Source organism: Panthera tigris, chromosome A1 (genome assembly GCF_018350195.1).
Source record: "Panthera tigris isolate Pti1 chromosome A1, P.tigris_Pti1_mat1.1, whole genome shotgun sequence".
Taxonomy (NCBI): Eukaryota; Metazoa; Chordata; class Mammalia; order Carnivora; family Felidae; genus Panthera; species Panthera tigris.
In genome coordinates, this window is record NC_056660.1 from 191,573,808 (window position 1) to 191,595,408 (window position 21,601).

Consider the following 21,601-nt stretch of genomic DNA (forward strand, 5'->3'; position numbering starts at 1 on the left):
GCCAGGTGTTCACCTTTCCCCTTTGAGGTTGGGGAGACGGTCAAGCTGAGGCCAAGTGTGTCCCAGATCCAGGCCAATGCTCTTCTTCAACAGTTTGAAGCACGCTTGGCCTTGGGGATCCGAGGGCAGATGAAGGGTGTCACGGCAGGACGGGGCCTGTCGTGAAGCAACAGCAAGCAGAGCGAGGACACGACAGTGGCAGCAGTGTATAGACACAGGACGTCAGCTTCGAACGATGCAACAGTAGGGGTATTTCAGGCAAGGCTCTGATCTGAGCCGCCCCCAACCCTCTTGCCTGTAGGCAGGAGGCACTGTACATGCAACTCAGTCCAGAGAAAGATTCTAGCCAATCCAGCCCAGGCACATCCAGAGAAGGTGTGAGCTCTTCGAGTTGACTCCACCGAGGAAAACAGGCATTTGGGTATTTCAGATTCCCGCTCCACAATAAGGCAACTTTTAAAAAAATATTATTTCCAAGAACAAAACAAAACAAAATCCAAGGGCAGGGGAAAGACATCACTTTCTGTGGATTAGGTGGGGGTTTTCTGATTTATTTTTTTGGTCTTTTATGGTCGATTTTGTCTTTTTTTTTTTTGTTTTTTGTTTTTTGTTTTTTTTTTTTTTTGTTGTTTTTCCATTTTTCCAAGGATGGAAAGGTCAGAGAAAAATAAAATAAATCATCTTTCAATAGTCTTTTCTGGTATGAGCAGCGTCTCTCTGGGCTGGGGAGTAAGGGGCATAGGGAGAGGGGAGTGGAGAGAGGCTGAAACCTTCCCCCACTCCCACTTCTAGATCCTTTGGTTTCCTTCTCCCAGAACATGGCAGAAGGGCATGGTGGGGACAGCAGGGGGAGAACATGGTGATGGTAAGCCCCAGATGATGAGGGGGCTGGTGCTCGTGGGGCCCAGGGACGCTGCCAGAGCCTTCCATGGGACAGTGCTGGGCAATGGGGCCCACAGGGCCTTCTTGTGGGCTGCATAGTTGGTTGAGGGGGAGCAGGAGGAGGCTGTGGGTGGGAACCAGGGTTACGGCTTACCAGCCGTGGGCAGGGCTGCAGAGTGATTTTGGTAATCCAGACGAACTATCAATAATTTAAAACTTGATATATATATATATATATATATATAAAAAAAATCTCCCCCCTTTCCCTCCCCCCTTAGAAGAAGCTAGGATGTGAAGAGTCATGGAGAGAGGAGGGGGAAGGGGGTATGTGGAGGCTCCTGCCCAGGGGTACCTCTGATAGCCCAAATGGTGTACATGTTGCTACTCAGCACAAAGGCCCATGCTAATGACTCTAGGCCTGTCCCTTCTCTGTCCCCTCTCCTGGGACTGGGCACCCCCATGGACTCTTACCCAACCCCCCATCCCCCCCTCCAAAACCCCAGGGCTAAGGGGCTTTTTCACTTTCCCAAAGTCTGTGTGTCCGAGTGCTGGCTTGTCCATTTGGCATCTTCCCGGACGGGCTGGCCAGTGGGTGGTGTGGGGGGTTGGCTGATCATGGTGGAGGGCCTGCTGGAAGACTGGGAAGGGCACCGCTTCCTGCCCTCACCGCCGCCACCTCCTGCCGCCACTGGGTGTCGTTTGTGGTTGCCCTCCTCACCCATGGGGGGCTGTAACAGAGGAGGAAGTCACAGGTGACCAGGGGCCACTACCCATACCCCTTTCCTTGCCATGGCTGGCTCTCTAGAGACTTCTTACCTCCAAATGCAGATAACAGTTATAACCTTAAAAACTAATTACCAGTTTATGAGGCACATCTCCATGCCAAGATGCCAAAGACCCATCCTACTTTATGCACAAGAACCCACTCAGGGAGTCTACACCACCCTTTGATGGAGACACAATCATCCCATTTTACAGATGGGGAAAGTGAAGCACAGAAAAATAATTTGCCCAGGGCTGCATAAATTACATAACTGGTGGAGACAAGGCAGGACTAGGCCCATCTATCTAACTCTGAAGCCCAGGCCTTCACCCACACAAGTTTCTGCTCTCCTCTGAGAAGGGATCGCTTCTCAGGCAATGATGCATGGAATGTGGCAATATGCAATATGCTAAGACGTCTCAGCTCAGAAGGCCCACATGCTCCTGGGCTCTGCCTTATCCCCTTCCAGGCCAGAAAGAGGACACTGATCTAAGAGATCATGATCCAGTCTGGCCTTACCGCTGCCAAAGGTCTGGTGACCTCAAGGACATTTCCTTCCCTTTCTGAGGGTCAAAGCTGAGCCCTTCTAGTCCCACTTCCACAGGTCTTCCCACTGCAAGGCTTCTCTGCACACATGCCCCTCCAACCCCCAGAGGAGGAAGTGCTTAAGGACAGAAAACAACAGATTCATCTTTATACTGGGAGGCCTGAAGGGCACTGCCACTATCTAACTGGGTGGCTACGGGTTTCCATTTATCCACGGGTACAGCAACTGTAACAATGAACTCTGCCTCCTTCACCACATTATAAAGATTAAAATGAGGTCAATATCAAGTGCCTAACACAGCCCCTGGGACACAGTAATCACTCAATTAATGGCAATTTTTTAATAGATGAGAGGACTATTATTGCTATTTGTCTTTTGGCTAAAAGGTTTCAAGGGAATAAGATGACTGGTACATCTCTACTATATTATAAAGTCTTTGAAAGAACGAGTCTCACTCATTTCTGGAGTCTCTGACTGACATCCATGACTCAAAGCTACCGCTTCCCTGATTATACCCAGTAGCAATAACCCTGACCCACCACTGGATGTCACCATTGAGTCACCCGCTCCAAGAAGACAGGGGTTGTGTTGGTGCGGGGTTGGAACTGGCCTCTTCCAGAAAAAGCAAGTACGTTTACTAGGGCACTCATCCCAGGCTAACCAGGGCATACTAAGATAAAAGAGAGCATTATGATGGTTTAGCTATAGGACCATGGGAAGGAGGGAGGAGCAACTTGCATAATCCCCTTCAATTGGCTGTCAGTGTCCACTTCTCACTCTCTATTTTACAGGCAAAGAAACTAAGGCCAAAATGGGGGAAAAGGGTCTCTGGGCTAGTGGCATAGCTGGGACCAGAACCCAGGTATCCTGACCTCTGGTCCAGTTTTCTTTCCAGGACAACGAGGGTGAGAAAGACAAGAGACTTTCACTCACATCCACTCGGAAGTCTTCGAGACGTCGGAATTTGCCGAGGTATTCTTGAAGTTTGGGGTCAATGTCCAAATTTTTGGCTTTGGAATATTTCAAGAAGGCCCAGAACTTCTCCAGCCCATAGAGCTGGCCTACAGGAAAGAGGAGGCAGAGGTGGAGAGAGGTAGAGAGAAGCGGGGCTGGTGAGGAGTTGAGAATTAAGAGGTTCAGGGGAGCGGGAGGTGTGAGGTGACTGACACACAGCCAGACCCAGGTGGCCCCGGGGAGGGAGGAGGGAGAAAAGGCCTAGATGACTGGGGCTTGCAGAGTCCAACTCTGGCTCTCACCAGCTTCATAGTCCTTCACCGTCTCTTCCTGAAAATCCTTGAAGATGTCTAGCCGGAACTTCTTTTCCAGGCCATAACTGTAGTATCGAAAAAGGCACTCCAAACCATATCTGTAGGAGAGCACAAGTCAGTGAAATCAGGACACAGTTTATTTGTAAAACTGGATTGCACCTGCATAATAAATGAATGAGGAAATGGTTTAAGCACGTGGATTATTGAAAAAATGGTAAAAAATCCTTAAGAAGGCTAACATTTAACGTTAGTCTAAGTGGGTCTAGCAGTTTATGGTTTGTTTGCCAGGGGTCAGCAAACTTCAGCCAAACAACAGCCCTCTGCCCACATTCAATTGCTGTAAGAGCAGAGCTGAGTAGTTGCGACAGAGACCCTATGTCTGCAAAGCCTTACATATTTCTTATCTGTCCCATCACAGAACAAGTTTGCCAATACCCTGAGATGAGCTCTCCACAAAGTCATGTGACCATGTCAATTAGCAGGTTTGTTTATCTGACTTCAGAAATTTTACTTTTAGGAACATGTCAAGGAGGTGACCAAAAATACATTGTTTCTATTTTACAGATGTACAAAACTGTTCATTAACATTATTCAACAAAACTTAAATGTCTTAAAGAGACAGTTAAGAAAAATAATGTAAATCTGTACAACAGAATATAAGCTATTAAAAATTATAACGTATGGGGCCCCTGAGTGGCTCGGTCAGTTGAGTGTCTGACTTCAGCTCAGGTCATGATCTTATGGTTCGTGGGTTCGAGCCCCGCTCCGGGCTCTGTGCTGACAGCTCAAAGCAGCTGGAGCCTGTTTCAGATTTTGTGTTTCCCCCTCTCTCTGCCCCTCCCCTGCTCACATTCTGTCTCTCTCTCTCAAAAATAAAACATTAAAAAAAATTATAATGTAAATACACACTGATGGATACTGAGATGCTTATGATATATCACCAAGTGGAAAAGACAGGTTTCAAAGTGTTACATCAGAATGGGCCCATTTTATAAACAAATATGTAAATTTTACATCTACCCATGCATACAAAGTCTAGAAGGCCACACACTTAAATATATTAACAATGCTTATCTCTGGGAGTTGGAATTTTCAAATGATCTTATCTATATTTTCTAAACTTTCAGCAAAAGGTATGTAAGAATTTCTGTAAGAAAGTTTTAAAAGTTAAATACTTTAACAACGTGGAAACACGCTCATGCTTATAAATGGTAAGATACAAAAAGGCATTCATGTGATGATCTAAATACATTAAAAAGTACGGTACAAATTATTATCTAATAGAAGCTATACTTTGGGTAAACAACAGTAGGGTGGTGGGAGACTATAGGTATGTCCTTGCTTACACAAGCAAATATTTTTAGGAAAGCCCCTCGGGATTCTGACCATGCTGGCTATCTGTGGAGAAAGCAACTAGATGGCATGGGGACAGGGATGAGGAGACTTCTCACTATATGACCTCTGTCCTCTTTGAATTTTGAACCATGTAAACATATTACTCATTCAAAAATAATGTTTTTATAAAGCAAATGTGTATGCAAAACAGAATTCTGGTTATAGCTCTGGAGGCAGACCCACCAGGAACGCTTCACCTCCCACAAGACCCGCCAGCAGCGCCCCCCCGGCCACACTCCTCACATCCTGCTCACCTGTAGCCTTCTTTGGCATCCTCCAGAGCAAGCTGCTTAAACTCCTCATACATCTTTTTGTTGAAGTGATCTCGGAGGAAGAAGGACCAGAAGCGGAAGAGAGTGTTCATCTCCTGAGACTGGCCAATGCCCAAGCGTTTCCGCTCTGATTGGGGACAGAGGAGGAAAGACCTTTCAGGGCCAGGCTGCCCGTGTTGAGGGGACAAATGCTCCTGGGGTCAGACTTTGGTCCTTTCTCCTGTCCCCCCCAATTCCCTTGCTCATCCCCTGTCCTTTCAGTCTTTCAGGAGACGGTCATTAAGCGCTATTCCGGCAGCAGGGCCTGAGCCTCGCCACAAGCAGGTGGCATCAGCTTCTAAATCAGGCCAGCCTGGTCTAGCTCTTCATCTCAAATGCTACTGCTCTCAAGTGTAGTCAGAATAAGGAAAAGCATGAACAAATAATCTGACAATCCAACAAATTACACTGATTAGTCATCACCAACAATTATTTTAGGAATCCAACAATTACAAAATGGTACCATTAAAAATACACAATACCAAAGCACAAGCAACAGAAGAATAGATAAATTTAGTATCATTAAAAAAACTAAAAGGACACCTGGGTGGCTCAGTCGGTTAAGCATCCATCCGACTTCGACTAGTTCATGCTCTCATGGTTTCTGGGTTCGAGCCCTGTGTCAGGTTCTGTGCTGACAGCTTAGAGCCTGGGGCCTGCTACAGATTTTGTGTCTTCCTCTCTGCCCCTCCCCGACTCACACTCTGGCTCTTTCTCTCTCTCTCAAAAATAAATAAAACATTAAAAAAAATTAAAAACTAAAAACTAAAAACCTGGGGTACCTGGATGGCTCAGTTGGTTAAGCGTCTGACTCTTGACTTTGTCTCAGGTCATGATCTCACGGTCATGATGAAATCGAGCCTCGTTTCTGGCTCTGCACTGATCACGGAGACTGCTTAAGAATCTGTCTTCCTCTCCCTCTCCTCCTCCCCCACTCGTGTGCATGCACACTCTCTCAATAAATTTAAAAAAAAAAGAGAGAGACTAAAAACCTCTGTGCTTCAAAGAACACTATCAACAACATGAAAAATCAACCCACAGGGTGGGGAAAAAGTATTTACAACTCATGAATCTGGTAAGAGACTTGTACCTAGAATCTATAAAAAACTCTTATAACTTGTTAATAAAGGCAAATAATAGTCAAAAAATAGGCAAAGGATCTGAATAGACATTTCTCCAAAGGTATACAAAGGGCCGATAAACACATGAAAAAATTTTCAACGTTATGGCTTCCAGGAAAATGCAAATCAAAACCGTAAGGAGGTATCACTTATCACTTCAAGCCTATGAAGACGGCTGTAATAAAAAAGACAGACAATACCAAGTGCTGGGAGGATTGGAGCAACCAGAAGCCCTATATACTGCTGTCAGGAACGAAAACATGGTGCCCCCACTTTGGCAAACAGTCTCACGATTCCTCCAAAGGTTTAAACATAGCTATCATATGACCCTGCAATTCCACTCTTCTATCCAAGCTAAATGAAAACCTATGTCCACACAAAAACTTGTACACGAATATTCACAGCAGCACTATTCATGACAGACAAAAAGTGGCAATCCAAATGTCCATCATCTGACAAACAAATAAACAGAACAGGCCATACCCATAATAATGGAATATTATCTGGCAAGGAAAAGGAATAAAGTACCGACACCATGCTACAATATAGATGAAATGTGACAACAGTATGCTAAGGGAAGAAACCAGTCACAAAGAATGGTGTGATACAGGATTCTATCTATACGAAAAGCCCACAAAAGGCAAACCATTCAGACTGGTGGTTGTGCAGGCCCGGAAGGAGCTGTGGGGGCGGGGATGGGAAATGACTGGTCAGGGGCACAGGGTTTCTTTCTGGGGTAATGAAAACGTTCTAAAATCGATTCTGCTGATGGACGTGCAACTCCTGAATATACTAAAAGTCACAGCACCTTTCACTTTAAATGGGTAAACTGTATAGTATGTGAATCCTATCTCAATAAAACTGTCATACACAAACGCAGAGGGAAGTAAGGCAGACGAAAGAAGCACTTAGCAGCCATGTTTTGCTAAATGAAAAGAGGTGAGACAAATTAATACAAGGGAGCATTAAGACTGCTTCTGTGGGGGGTTGCCTAGGGCTCAGTCAGTTGAGTGTCTGACTTCGGCTCAGGTCATGATCTCACAGCTTGTGGGTTCGAGCCCCATGTCGGGCTCTGTGCTGACAGCTCAGAGCCTGGAGCCTGCTTCAGATTCTGTGTCTCCTCTCTTTCTGCCCCTCCCCACTCACACTCTGCCTCTCTCAAAAAATAAACAAACATTAAAAAGAAGATTTTTAAAGATTGCTTCTGTGAGGCCCCTGGGTGGCTCAGTCGGTTGAGCGTCTTGACTCTTGATTTCTTTCAACTTAGGTCATGATCTCATGGTTCGTGGGATCGAGCCCTGCGTCAGGCTCTGTGCTCATAGCACAGAGACTATTTGGGATTCTCTCTTCCCCTCTCTCTGCCCCTCCCACTGTTCTCTCTAAAAAAAAATTGGGGGGTGGGGTGGGGAAGATTGCTTTTGAGCATCTTTACAGACAACCTGACAGAAATCTATAGTTAAAAGACATTTCAGGAGCCAGGTGGCTCAGTCGGTTGAGCCTTCAACTCCAGATTTCAGCTCAGGTCATGATCCCCGGGGTTTGTGAGATCAAGCCCTGCAATGGGCTCTGTTCTGAGCATGGAGTCTGTTTAAAATTCTCTCTCTCCCTCCTCTACCCCTCTCCCCCACTCACTCGCTCTCTAAAAAATAAAAAAAATTAAAAAAAAAAAAAAAAAATCTCATGGCACCTGGGTGGCTCAGTCAGTTAAGCCTCCGACTTCGGCTCAGGTCATGATCTCGCGGTTTGTGAGTTCGAGCCGCGCGTTGGGCTCTGTGCTGACAGCTCGGAGCCTGGAGCCTGCTTCGGATTCTGTGTCTCCTTCTCTCTCTGCCCCTCCCCCACTTGTGCTCTACCTCTATCAAAAATAAATCAATGTAAAAAAAATTTTTTTTAAATAAAATAAAATAAAATAAAATTTCATTCTGTGATAAAAAGAAACACATGAGAGTATCTAGAAAGCTTATTTCCCTATACCATCTTCTAGAGCAGGGGTCAGCAAACTCTTTCCCACAAAAGGCCAGAGAGTAAATGTTTTAGGCTTTACAGGCCAGATATTGTCTCTGTCAAAAGTTCTCTTTCTTCTTCACAACCACTTAAAAATGTAAAGAAATGTAAAAAATGTAAAAAAAGGTAAACTTTTGATATCTTTTTTATTATCCGCAGAGGAAGATCAAGGAACAAAATATTCTGAGTAGCAGATTCTTTTAGCTTTCTGTATTCCCAACTACATGGCCTGAGTCTAGCTCCAATCCTTCTTGTTGCAATGTCGTGTCACTTTTTGATCTAAGGTCAGAGAAAACAATCACTTGCTCCACCACCCTTACACTCAGATCTAAGTAGTGGACCCAGAGGCTCAGCCCCTCTGCCCCTGTGCTTCTTACCGTTAAGGCAGCGCCTACGATACTTGTGGTAGACGTGTTGTGTGAAGCCATTTTCCTTGAGCAGCTCGTGGGAAGGATGCTGGAACTTGGGCAATGACTGAGGGGTACAGCCATAGCTGCCAACTGCAGGTGTCCCTTCTGAGGGGCTGGAACTAGAGGTCAGGAAAGAGACAATGTCACCAGGTTCCCTGGAGCAGCTAGCCATCAATTTAGGAGGGGCCCCTCTGGTCCTTCCATCAGCCAAGATCTAGCTTCTCATAGGGCAGCAAAGAGACCCAAGTACTGTGCTAGGTCCTTAACTTACATCCACGGGCCCAAATCACTCTTTGCACAGACCTTTGGTGTGTTTTACAAAGCAGTCAGTGAGGCTTACAGAGACTGGGAGACTTGTCCTGAGTCACGGGGCTGTTTAACATCCCAGATCGGCACAATGCCCAAACCTGAGCTTCTAAGCATTTATTTATCCAGAGTCCACATTCAACTTTCTTTGATAAGCTATTATGGGTTAATCCATCTATATGTTTTCTTTAAAACCATGACCATTCTCAGTCTGTGCCATCTTTGCAGGGAGTAGAGTGCATATATAGGTCAATGGCTTCCAAACCTTGCTCTTGAACAGAGAACACTGGGACAATTTTCCTGGGGCTGGGGGTTGGGGGATGGGGGAAGCCACCTAAACCCTACCCCCAGAAGCTGAATCAGTAGATCGAGGGCAGGGTCCACGAATCTGTATTTTTATTTAATGACCGCCCCATCCTGGGGCAGGCAGCAGATACACACTTTTGAAATCATTCACAAACATTCTCTCTCTGAAGACACTCTGGTCCCGTGTAGATGCAACACCACTTCTTTAGGAAAATCTTCCCAGGCTCTGGATTAAGTTCTCTAGACTCCTCCAGATTTTTGGATTTAGATTAACGGTCCCTTTCTTTAATTTACAGACCGAAGAGGTTCGTTCTTCCTGGTCCCATCAGCTGCTTGGCTTTCCCACCCATCCTGCAGTCGGCCTCATCTCTCCTCCCCACTGCCCTGGCACCTGATGGAAGCAGTCCGGGGCCTGTGCTCACGGGAATCCATCACCCAGCCCACATGACTCTCCAGGGGCGGGTTCGAGCTGTGTCTTGTCTTCCTTTTCCGAGGCATCTGCAAACGCCAGTCCAGAATTTGTTATTAATCGCACTCACAGAAATCTAGGAGCACCAAGCACTTGTAGGACCAAGACCTCTCATGTGTGTGAGTTATTTCACAATTTACAAAGCATTTTCATATCTATTCTCACACACGATGTCCACAGTTATGAGTCAGGAACTGGTATGCCTATTTCACAGGTGAGGAAATTGAGGCTTGGGAGCCCTAAGGACCCACTCCTGGTCCATCTTCCTGAGGCCTTATCCTGGCTACATGGAATCACCACTCCCACACCTGGTCCCTTCTTCAGATGTGGCCACTCGATCCGGCGGGGGGGGGGGGGGGGGGGGGGGGGGGCCAGCTGCCTAAGAATACAGAGCAGGTCTGGGATCTGGCAGTCTCCTGGCTTATGCAAGGGTAAAAAGCAAAGCACGGGAAAGAGGTGAAGTGAGCCCAAGACTCTTAGCAGCCCGGCAGAAGAGCCTCACCTTGGCGTCTAGTGTCCGTCCTTCTTTCACTACTGGGTAAAACCGTGATGTCTGACTTGAGTCTTTGAGCTGTGGTGTCCGGGGAGTGCGGGGGGTCCTGGCGTTGCGGTAGTTTGGCGACTCCGGGACAGTGGTTGGTAGAGAACGGGCGATGGTGGAAGGCTCAGGAGCACCAAACAATTTGTTGGCCAGGGCATCAGTGGGAACTGCAGAGGCAGAGCAGGCCAGTAAGCAGGGGTAGGCCTGTGACCGTCTGTCCCTGGAAGGCTCCCCGTTGAAGGGCTGCAGACCCTCCCACCCAGGCCAGGGTTCCAGGTGTCACCTCTCACCTTGCTGGAAGCGAGGTGGCCCAGGAGGGACCTCCTGGTTGGGATCCACGGGGGGCTCTGGGGTTAGTGTGTCAAACTGCTCCCGACTGATCATGTTGACTTTCTTGAAGTTCTCAACTTCTTGCTGCAGAGGATACAAGATGGGTGGGGAGAAGAGGTTAGTAAGAAGACTGCCCCAGCCTGTTTAGGAATCGGGACCTGCAGGAAGTTGCAAAGGGCAGTTCCCACGTCCACATACGTGGAATTCTGGTCCCCAGGCTCTCAGTGGCAGCCTCCCCACTCCCCACCCCCAGTTACCAGGGCACGAGCGTGCCCACCCAGAAGGGGTTAGGGCCCGCCCGGCCCTCTCTACGGCAAGACCGAGACGAGGACTTCAGCTCCCCGGAACTCACTGCAGACCCCCGACCTGCTTCTCACCACTGTCTCCTCACCTCCACCAAACACACCGCTACCTGCTCCACAGGCTCCCCTCAGGCCCACCTACCACCACACACAGTCGCTCTGTAAAAACCTACAGAAAGTTTTGACTGTTTCCGGGCAACAGTGATTTTTAAAAAGCCTGTCTTTTCTCTATCTTCTCTACTCAAAACAAGTGCCTTAAAAGGCCTTTAAACTTTTATATGGGCCTAAATATTTGAGACTAGAAGTGCCAATCGAATCTTCATTCTCTTCCCCACTGGCATCTGGCCGACTGTTACGACCTTAAACGCAATGCTCAGCTGGCACAACAGTCATCTCCTGCTCTGGCACAGCTTACAAAGTGTTTACATGTCTCTTCTCACCGAATGCCCCAGCAGGGCGTCCATCACCACCCCCTTTCCATACACGAGGACAACTGAGGCTCTGTGCCCAAGGCCACACCACTCATCAGCCTTCCCCTGTCCCACACGCTACAGCTACCCCAGGCTCCACCCCCAGTGCCGTGTCTGAGCCTCACCTTGATCTGGGAATACTCAGGTTCGAACTTCTCAGTCCACAGGTCCTGCTCGTAGTAGAAGAGCCCGTCGTTAATGACCTTGGCCAGCTCGGCGCTCATCTTGGCACGAGAGGTGTGGTTGCCAGTGCGGTCCCCCCCGGGGTGCCGGCGCATGTAAGGTGGCGTCTGGGTGACGATGAGGATCTTGTTGACATCCCGGTCATCGATCTCATAGTCAGAGTCCTCATCAGACCAGGCGGTGAAGGTGTTCTTCCTCCCATCCATCTGCTCCATCTCCTCGTCAAACAGGAAATCCAGTTCCTCTTGCTCATCCTGCTCCTTGGACGTCAGCTGCTGAGCGGGCAGCTGCGGAGGCAGAGAGGTCGGGTGGAGGAACCTGGGCTCCTCGGACTTCTAAAATGGGGACAGACCAAGGGGAGAGGGAATCACCAGGGCGCCCTCGGACCGGCCTCTGTAGCTGTCCGCCGAAGAGAGAGGCACTGGCCATGCCACCAAGCTGCAGCTGTCAGCTTTGGAGCCAGTCCCCTAGGACTCCAGGTTTCTTCTCTCCCGGCTCACAACACAGTCACTCATAAACAATGAGGTGACAAGTTCCCTGCAGCCACCTGTGCTCTCATTTACCTAGCCTGGGAGTGAGCACACAGCAGAAGTTCAACAGGTTGATCCATCTGTTCCATCTATCCAAAATCTAAGAAAACGGAAGCTTCATGAGGCAAGGGCCACAGCTGCCTTGCTTTTCATCATATCCCCAGTACCTAGACTGGGACCTAGCAACAGCAGATGTTCAACTATCTGATGAGTGAGCAAGCACCCACTGGCACCAGGCCCTGAATGAAGAACCTAAAAGCAGAATAATGAACAAGACACAATTCTTGAACTTCAGGAGCTCACAGTTTAGTGGGAGAAAAAGTCAAACAACCAGCCAGCCAAGTGTAATGTGGTATTGGTAAAGACTAACTATAAATAGAATTTGTGGAGTACATAGGGAGAAGCACTTATTAACGAACTAGAGGTGGGGACAGTCAGGGAACGCTTCCGGGGAGCTGTAATTACTGAAGGATGAGTGTAAGTAAGCCAGGTGAAGGCAGGGACCAAGAGTGTGCTAGGCAGGAAGAACAGCATGTTCCAGATGCAAGAGACAACAAGGTGCTTTCAGCAAAATATTTCAGACCGTTGCTAGACTGAATTTATCTGAGACTTTGGCGCAGAAGCATTTGTCTACCTCATAATCTATATCCAAAAAGTCAATTCCATGCTTTGCAAAAAGCTTCCCATGTAAACTCCAAACCTACTCAATTTTAAGGTTCAAATAGGCCAGGTGCGAGTGGGGCTCTGCTCTGGAATGGGGGCTAAGCCTGCCTGTCTTTCCAAAGCCTTCACAGTCTGGAAGCCTGGACCTCCTAAAGGTCCTCAGGACTCCGGCCTGATCCCTGACACTCTGTGGTCAAAGGATCACAGCCAGAAGAGATAGGGAAGTTGGGGTTTGAACAAGAGGGCGACAAGGGAGACAGTCACAGTGGCACAATGGAAAAGGGGGCACAGAATTTCAGACCCCAAAGTCCAAGGTCATCTATGAAGCCTCCTTACAAGCCTCAGACCAAAGAGATCTTTAAGAGGAGGTGGGGGATGGGACAGAGCACACATCCGCTTCTGGAAAGGGGGCACTCATTTTAGTCGGAAATGGAAACCGTTCTCTAACAGTGGACTCAATGCACACTACTGGCATATTGCTTTATAATTTCTAGAGCAGTCTAAGCCCTCCTTTCTTTCATGTGAAGATGGGAACACTAAAAACTTGAGATATTAAACGAGCTGCCCAAGGTCAACAGCCATCGGTGACAGGAGACTGGTGCTCTAGTCTAGACTAACGCTACATCCAGGCCGTGTGTCTGTTTCCTCTCCCTTCCCTCTTCAGAGGGCCTGAGGGGCTTATACAGGGGACAATGAGGACACACCTGGGCATTAAAGCAGCCCCAGCAAATTTAGATGGGTCAAAAATAAGAGCCAAACATCAAGAAACCTGGGACACTGCTGCCAGGGGCTGTATGATTTCTTCCCATGGAAAATCCCACTCAGCTAGGGCTATCCTGAGCAGTGGTCCTCACTGGAAAGGGAAACAGTCCTACCAGCTTTCCTGCAGTCACTGCTGACCTCAGGTCACATCGCCACCTTGAGCCACCCAGCCTGCCAGCTAGCCCCTCAGAGCCCTGTACCTAGGCGATATCCCCCCTCCATGCTCCAGCCCACGTCCCACACACCTTGGGTCGTGCTGGGGACGGCCGCGGCCTCTTCTTCACTTCAATCCAGTTCTCAGAATCCAGGTCAGGCAGGCTGGCAGACAGGCCCTTGGGCAGTGTCTTCAGGTTGCTGACCTCCTCTGTTTTGGTTGGCACTGGGGTGACTGCGCGGGGAGAGCCAGGTGCAGACTCTGGAGGGTGGAAAGGTGAGACCCTCAACCTTCTAGTCCTCTTGATGCCAGTTGGCTGGGCGACAAGGACAACAGGAAGGCACCTACAGGTCTGCAGTACCTACCTGTCTCCTTCTGGTAGTGCTGACGGGGCACAAACTCGGGGCAGTTGAGAAGCTGGGAGAAATCGGTCTGGGAATAATCCACTATTGGGGGACCAGGAAGAGGCCACTTCTCCGGCTCCTCCCTCCTGCGCACTTTCTCATCAACGATCTCCACCACCTTGCTGTCCTTTAGGGCCTGCAGAAGAGAAGGAGGGAGACGATGCAGAGAAAAGACTTGGACAGAATGAGATTTTTGGAAGCTGGCAGATGAAGGACTGGGCCCCACGAGCTCAGGCAGGAGTCTGGTGCTGGCAGGGGTATAAGAAAACTGGCACCATCTTCCACAGCTGGTGGGCAAAGGAGCTGTGCAAACTTGTAGGAGGGTACCAACATGAAAAACCCACCTGCCCCCTGACCTTGCCATTCTGCATCCAGGAATCTGCCCCCAGAGAAATACTGGCACAGACAGTTTGGGGAAAGAGGCACTCTCCTATTCTGCTGGTGAGAATGCAAAGGCCAACCTCTGGAGAAAAGGAATCCGGCAATTTGCCCTTTAGTGCAGGCTTCTCACTTCTAGAAATCTATACCAAAGATACGCTGGCAAATACACGAAAAGATATATATGCAACTGTAAATAAGAATGAAGAGCATCTTCCTATTATGTACTACTATGCGGTCAGCTCCCAGAGTTAGTAAGTGAAAACAAAAAACAGGTGAAGAAATACAGGCACTATATGCTGTCATTTAACTAAGAAAGGGGTAGGATATAAATACACAGAGAGACTTTTACTTAGGTTTTTTTTTTTAATGGAAGGATTCAAAACAAGTTGCCTACAGGAAAATAAAGGGAAAAAAGTGGAAGTGAGAGAATTTTAAATCAGACTTCTAGGAATATACCATGTTGACTTTGAACCATGTAAATGTTTTACCTAAATGTAAAACAAATTAGAAATTAGAGGGGAAAAAAGCAATCCCTAAAACTCGAGAGCAAAATGAAACTAACAAAACTAATACACATCAAGTTAGAGACATGACCACACAGAGATTATTTCAAGTAATAACTTGAAAATACAATCATTTGAGTGTATAAAAAAAAAACACCTGTTTTTAGTAGTAGAGGTTATTATTACAAGAATAGGTTATATAAATTGTTGAATAAAACAAATGAATAATTATGTTGATGTCATCAGCAATTAGAATTTGGGGCACAGGATAAAGGAATATTACAAATAGAAGATAGTTGGGGTTGAATAAAGATCCTGTAGTCCTGAACTATAATGGAAAATATCAGTAGAGGGGTGCCTGGGTAGCTCAGTCAGTCGAGTGTCCAACTCTTGATTTCAGCTCAGGTCATGATCTCACGGTTGGAAGGTCAAGCCCCCTATCAGGCTCTGTGTTGGGTGTGCAGAGCCTGCTTGGGATTCTGTCTGCCTCTCTCTCTGCCCCTCCCTGGCTCTCTCTCTCAAAATAAATAAAAAACAAACTTAAAAAAAAAAAAAGAAAATACCAGTATTATCTCATGATGCATAAAAACAAAAAAAAAAAACAAAAACAAAAAAACAACTCCAGAAACAATGACCAATCAAAACAGCAACAATCAACTCAGACTGTAGTATATAAATACCATTTCCCAGAAGAGAGGACCTAGAATTTCTTGAAAATATGGCCAATCCCCTAACTGAGGCAGGAAACGCACAAGATGAACCAAGGCTCCACTAGCCAAAGATGGGACAATTTGATTCAGCATATGAACTGCAATGGGTTGAAAAAACTGCAGTATGTTTGAATTCACAGGTTCAACACTGTAATGGTACTAAAAGATACTAAAGGAAAAAAAGAAAAAGAAATAAACAAAAACAAAAAACAAAACAAAACAAAAAAACAATCCCAAGCGCCAAACCTTTAAAGCTATTAGGATCAACTCATAATTCTGAAAACTGGTTAACAAAGGAAAGTTCAAGCATTTATCCGCCCTTTCTGTACAAACCATACCTCTTGGTAACTGAATAGCTGATGAGGCAAAGTTTCTCCTTAAAGAGGTATTCCAGGTAACAAATGAAGACAGATTGACAGAATTAGAATCTTACCATTTTACAATCCCTAATGAAATACCAGACAGTCATCAATAGCAGCTTCTAGCACAAGAGAACAAATGAAACGCTATGTGCCACCTGAGAGAATCTATCATGATCTTTACTCTCGACGAAGACGGGAGGAAAACCCCCCAAACCTGAATCTTGAATCTGATCAGGCTTCTGGACCACCAATTTACAAAAAATTTGGAATATACACGAATATGCTAAATGACACCACTGTGTCCCATGAGAAACTCGACAAAATACACAACCCAGTTTATTGAAATAATAAACTGCAAGGAAAAGAGAAGGGAAGGGGAGACTTAAGACAACATATGGGTCTTGTCTGGATCCTGAGTCTCAGTTTTGACGAGTGGGGTGAATTTGCAACTGGCTGGGTATCTGGACATATGAAGGAATTAATACTTGTACATGTGATAACGACAGGTTTTTAGCAGGTATTTATCTTTTTGAGATAAGTACTGAAACATGGATGAAATGTCAGGTTACCTGACATTTTCTGCGAAGTAATTTGAAAGAGGAAACACAGATGGGGGATAGATGGAGTAAGATGGGCCATGAGGTGGTAAGTGCTGAGGCTGGGTTCATACCATGCTGTCTACTTCTGAAATATCTCCAATTTTCCATAATAAGAGAGAGAGAGAGAGAGGCAAGAAGGGAGGCAGAGAGGCTGGCCAAGCCCTGCGACTTTAGCAGAATTCATCAGATGGGGACTCCTCCAGGGTTTTTTGCCGTGGCCCAAACTCTAGCTCCTTAAGTAAGGACCTTTCCTTCCCCTGCACCCCAGCCCCAGGAAGGGAGACCTACCGCAAAGATGAGTGAAATGTCAGTGGTAAGAGCCTGCACTCGGTGGAAGGAAGCAATAAGGGTGATGGGAAGGAAACCGTCAGCATCCATTTTCCGTCGCAGGAAGAAGTCTCGCTCTAAATTGTCCACGCTGAAGTAGTATTCACTAGGTGGAGGGGAGAAGACAGATGATTGCTACAGCATCATTTAGGAGTCTGCCTTTCTTGTTCGGAACACCCCGGCCACCGCACATAGCCTCTGACCGACCCTGACCCTACTGAATGTACAATTTTGCAGGCTGAAAAGAGATGCTATCTTTTTATGGCTCCCTAACCATTCCCCCTGCCCTTCGGCTTCTTCGTATGCCTGGCCAAGCCCTCATCTTCCTTTAAAACCCAGTTCCAATGTTATTGGCCACTTTCTCCTCTGCTCCTAAAATACTACTGCACTTTACTGAAATGATCCACCTCCTTGTATGGCTCCCCCGACTGAGGGACCATCAGAGTGGTTCAGAGCTAGGGTTTTGCCATCAGACAGAAATGGATTCAAATCTGTGCCTTGAAATACTAGCCGTGAAACTCTGGGCAACACTCTGGGTCTGTTTGTTCACCTACGAACTGGAGAGAAGACCCAGCTCGTAGGAACAAGATAGCCGCAGGACTAAATAAAAGGATGCCTAGAAAGCACTTAATAGCAAGCCTTGCTAACTGTGTGGACTCCTTAGGTGTTTGCTAGCGTTCTAACCGTGCTGCCATTATAAACAGAAGTGCACAAAGGGCTGGACTCTGGACACTGCCTCTCCTTTTTGTTGTGATAATTTTAAATTTTCTTTAGGCGAATATGGTATTACTTTTGCAATAAATATTACCTTTATGAAAAATTAGCTTTTATTATGAAAACTTAGCTTTTAAAGGATGAGCAGCGGTTAACTTTTTCAGCTCCAGCCAGGGGCAGGCACTGTCCCTAGCACCAGAAGGACCTGCCCATCCCTACTCTGCCAGCAGCCACCTCTGACGGCTCCCGGGCCCCTAAGCATCCCTCCAGGAAGAAGGCTCCTGTCCACTCACATCTGGCGCTTGATGTAGTCTTTGAGCAGTTCCTGGTCCACGCTGTAAAGCTCAGTGCTGCTGACATTGTCAAAGTAGTAGGTGATGTTGTTCATGTACTTGGGGGTGCGAGGCCCCTCTGCACCATCAAACTTTCGGTAGCCAAACTGGTAGTCAAAATGGGCTATGGGGGAAATGGGCGCCATAAGGGAGAGGAGAGCCCTGCCCGCCGCCCCCGCCACGCTCCCTCGGACATCCCGGAGCCCAAAGGGGCCTCACGTACTTCGAGTGCCACCCCGGCCGCGTCCCCGGCCGCGACCACGCCCCCGTCCACGGCCACGGAAGGAAGCCCGCGCCCCACCAGCCCCATCACTCTTCACACTCGATGTCTCATCCTGGTCGTGCCAGGCAGGCTCCGGTTTGGTCTCTGGTTGCCAGGCTGGGGTGGGGGGGGCCATGGGCACGGGCACGTAGGTGGCAGGCTCAGACCCTATGGGGAGAGGGGCGCTGGGTCAGGCTTGAGGGTGACCCCCATGCCCAGGCCCTCCACAGTGGGCGGCGCATACCTTTGATCTCCCCTCGGTTGGCAGGCGTGTGCCGTGGCTCTGGCGGGCGAGCAGGGCGCGAGACCAGTTTCTCTCTGGGCACTTCAGGCTTCATGTCTATTTGCAATGGAACCCACTTGTGTTTGTTCCCTGGAGGACAGCATGGGCACATGAAGAAGGCTTGAAGGAGAGGTCTCTCCTAGCCATCCCTACCCCCAATTGTTCTTTGCTGTCTCGAGCAACAGACCTGATTCACAATTTGATGACCCACACTAGACCTCATTTTCACCTCTAAAATAAGGAAGCCATGGACCTCAGTGCGACAGACACTCACAGCTGACTCCTAATATCAATTTCTCCATGGTCAGAGAACCCCTTTCCGGAGCCAGACGCATGGCTGCCCAGAATCAAGACTGCACTTCCAGGCTCCCTGTAGACATTGTCAAAATTCTGTCTATGGAGAGCTCTGTGAAAGTAGTCCATTCCAGGCCGAGTCCCTAAAAGGGAACTGCTCTCCCCTTTCCCGTTCCTGCTAAGTGGAATGAAGAGGGAAAGAGTGAGCCATCTTGGATGAAAAGAGCCAAGACACCACAGCAAGATGAAAGGAAAGAAATGGTTGCCATTCTAGGCCTGGCCTACTTACACCCAGCTGTCAGATGAGAGAAATGAACTTCTATCTTGTTTAAACTACTGTTACTTTGAATCTCTGTCAAAGCAGCCAAACTTGTACCCTAAACATCTTAGCGAGGGCAATGGAAACTCTTGTTTTAAATGAAATCTTACATGGGACAGCAATACAACAAGATACATTAAGATTCCTCTGAGGCGGGGACCTCATCTGTCTTGTGTACTGCTGGAGCCCAACTGCCGAGAACAGGGCTTACCGGATGCTTGTTAAGTAAGAGAAGGAACTGATGGACAGCAGGCGGAAGTGAAGATTGCTGGCCCGGTGGCCTACACCACTCAGCCTCCCAAGGACTTCTTGGGGCTCCTGAAACTCATCCAGCAGCCCCGAGTTCTGATACTTCACAGTTCTGCCTACACACTTCTCCCAAGCCTGTTCCAAGCCACTCACCTTTCTTTTTCTGGCCCCCTCGCTGGCAGTCCTCGTCCCCATTCTTCTCTTCCCCAGATTCATCCGATTTGGTTTTCGGGCTCTCTTTACTATCACTCCCCTCTCCTTTCTCCTGTTCCTTCATGTCCTTTCTGGGGGGCAGCTTCCGGGCAGGCTGGGACTTGTGGGGCTGTGGCTGCAGTAGGAAGCAGAGTAACAGGGGGTGAGGTGAACCAGAGAGCCTCCTAGGATGGGGCAGAAGGACCCATGCCACTAGAAAGGTGGGGCAGGGGAGACGCAGCATGCAATGGCAGGTTGGACTACATATATTCTTAGGTCTTGTCTTTATGCCTGAGATGCCTCCACTGGGAAGTGTGCTCAAACAGGCAGGAAGTAGGAAACAACCTGTTTCTTCATCTTCCTTGAGTCTCAGTAACTGAGACAACCCACCAGGACACAGGGGCCATACGTTTACTCCCTATAGGACCAGACCGTCCAGGTAGTCTGTGGGACGAAAGAGATGCTAGCCCTTGGCTTGTCCACAGCAACCCTGTGTGTGAACTGAAGGCCAATGGCCACAGCCAGTGAGTGATCTAGGCCATCAGTCCAGAACAAAAGCACTGGAAGGGGGGGACTGATCAGGAGTTCCTTTGCTGGGACTAAAGAGCGCTACATAAGCTTCCCCAAGACATACAGTCTGGAGGTGGGTACCTGGCCTAATGACCACTCTCCTGCTTCACTCACTGGCAACCCAAGTATAGCTGATGGAGAACACAGGCTCTGGAATAATAATACAACAGACTTGACTTCCAAGGCCCACCTGACCATCAAGGGCTCGTTTATTAGCCTCTCCCAACGGCTGGTTATTAGCTTCAGTGGTCTCATCTGTAAAACGGGAATTACTAAAGGACCTATCTTTAAGTCACTGTGAGGATTCGATGAAATGGTAAGCAGCACTTGGCAGTCCCTGACATACAGCAAGGGCTCAAATGATGATGATCTTTAGCTATTTCAGAGTTGCCCATACTGTACCAACCACTCCTCTCAAAAAAAAAACCGAGAAAGTTAAGACCCGAGGCTCTGAGAACTTAGGCCAAATGTGCATTTGTACATAGCATTTAAACCTGCCCACTCTTCCCCAAAGACTCACCTGCACACTCTTGTGGGCTATCTCTCCAGGTGTGGGCCAGTTGATTGCATCTCCAAAGTCACCAACCTGCAAGGCACGTTCTGTGAAGGCCCTGGGGTGGCCATGCCCCTGCCATTCAGCCCCTCACCCAAACAAAATACAGCTCCCCCGAGAGATCAGAACCCACAATCATCTGTCCACTGGGACCATCCACAGTGGAGGCCCAGAGGGGCTCCCTCGCTATTGAGAGGATCCAGAACTACCTCACAGCTCAGAAGAGGCCACCACCTTTCTTCAAGGAAGCCCCCTTTAGGCAGCCCGCTCCTACTCCTTACCTTGCTGCCTTTGCGCTGTTTAGGAACTGCTGCCCTCACCACCTTAGCTGGAGCAGAATGTTCTGTGGGAACAAGAAGGGAGAGATGGTTATGCACAGCCCACGGAGGTGGCCACAGCTAGCTCATCCTCATGACCGCCTCTACTCCATCAAGCAACCTGCAGGTTTCCAAAGGAGGAAGACATGGTGAAGAGGGGAAGGACACGTGCTCAAACACCAGTAACAAGTATACCAGCCTCTCTCTGAAGAAGTCGTGGAAAATGAGACCATGGAAACAACCAATGGACAACACCCCATGAACACCCATGAAGTGAGGCAGGAGGGCCCTCCCAGCTCTGTACTCTCCTATAGAGAGGGCACTGAGGCCTGGAGAGGGTAAGTCTACAACAGACTGGGGCCATGCCAGAGCTGGCTCTGTAATTAAAGGCTCCCTAATCCCAGCAGGTTCCACGAAGGAAGGATCTGAAAGACCTTCTCTGGCTCTAACTAACACTGTGGAAGTCTGTGTGTGAGCAGACCTGGGCTAGTGATCATGGGGAAGGTAAGGGGA

The 21,601-nt window shown here is 48.0% G+C and overlaps 1 protein-coding gene across 3 annotated transcripts in view; it reads right to left on the reverse strand.

Annotated features, from left to right (window-relative positions):
• Positions 1-388: 388 nt before the first annotated feature.
• The window catches only part of LARP1 (La ribonucleoprotein 1, translational regulator), a 53,621-nt gene continuing 32,408 nt past the window's right edge, over positions 389-21,601 (reverse strand). Inside the window, exons 2-19 of one of the 3 annotated variants that reach the window (XM_042993764.1) lie at positions 21,053-21,114; positions 20,739-20,804; positions 19,610-19,784; positions 18,556-18,684; positions 18,372-18,479; positions 18,011-18,173; positions 16,965-17,109; positions 14,083-14,257; positions 13,809-13,978; positions 11,551-11,943; positions 10,614-10,737; positions 10,285-10,490; positions 9,705-9,811; positions 8,669-8,820; positions 5,110-5,254; positions 3,449-3,558; positions 3,126-3,253; positions 389-1,610 (exon numbers count right to left, since the gene is read on the reverse strand). In XM_042993764.1, coding sequence (XP_042849698.1) covers positions 1,401-1,610; positions 3,126-3,253; positions 3,449-3,558; positions 5,110-5,254; positions 8,669-8,820; positions 9,705-9,811; positions 10,285-10,490; positions 10,614-10,737; positions 11,551-11,943; positions 13,809-13,978; positions 14,083-14,257; positions 16,965-17,109; positions 18,011-18,173; positions 18,372-18,479; positions 18,556-18,684; positions 19,610-19,784; positions 20,739-20,804; positions 21,053-21,114 — 2,768 coding nt within the window. In that variant the 3' untranslated portion in view covers positions 389-1,400. Of the gene's footprint in view, positions 1,611-3,125; positions 3,254-3,448; positions 3,559-5,109; positions 5,255-8,668; positions 8,821-9,704; positions 9,812-10,284; positions 10,491-10,613; positions 10,738-11,550; positions 11,944-13,808; positions 13,979-14,082; positions 14,258-16,964; positions 17,110-18,010; positions 18,174-18,272; positions 18,480-18,555; positions 18,685-19,609; positions 19,785-20,738; positions 20,805-21,052; positions 21,115-21,601 lie in introns of all 3 variants that reach the window. The other 2 variants (XM_042993763.1, XM_042993765.1) reach the window with 2 other exon arrangements.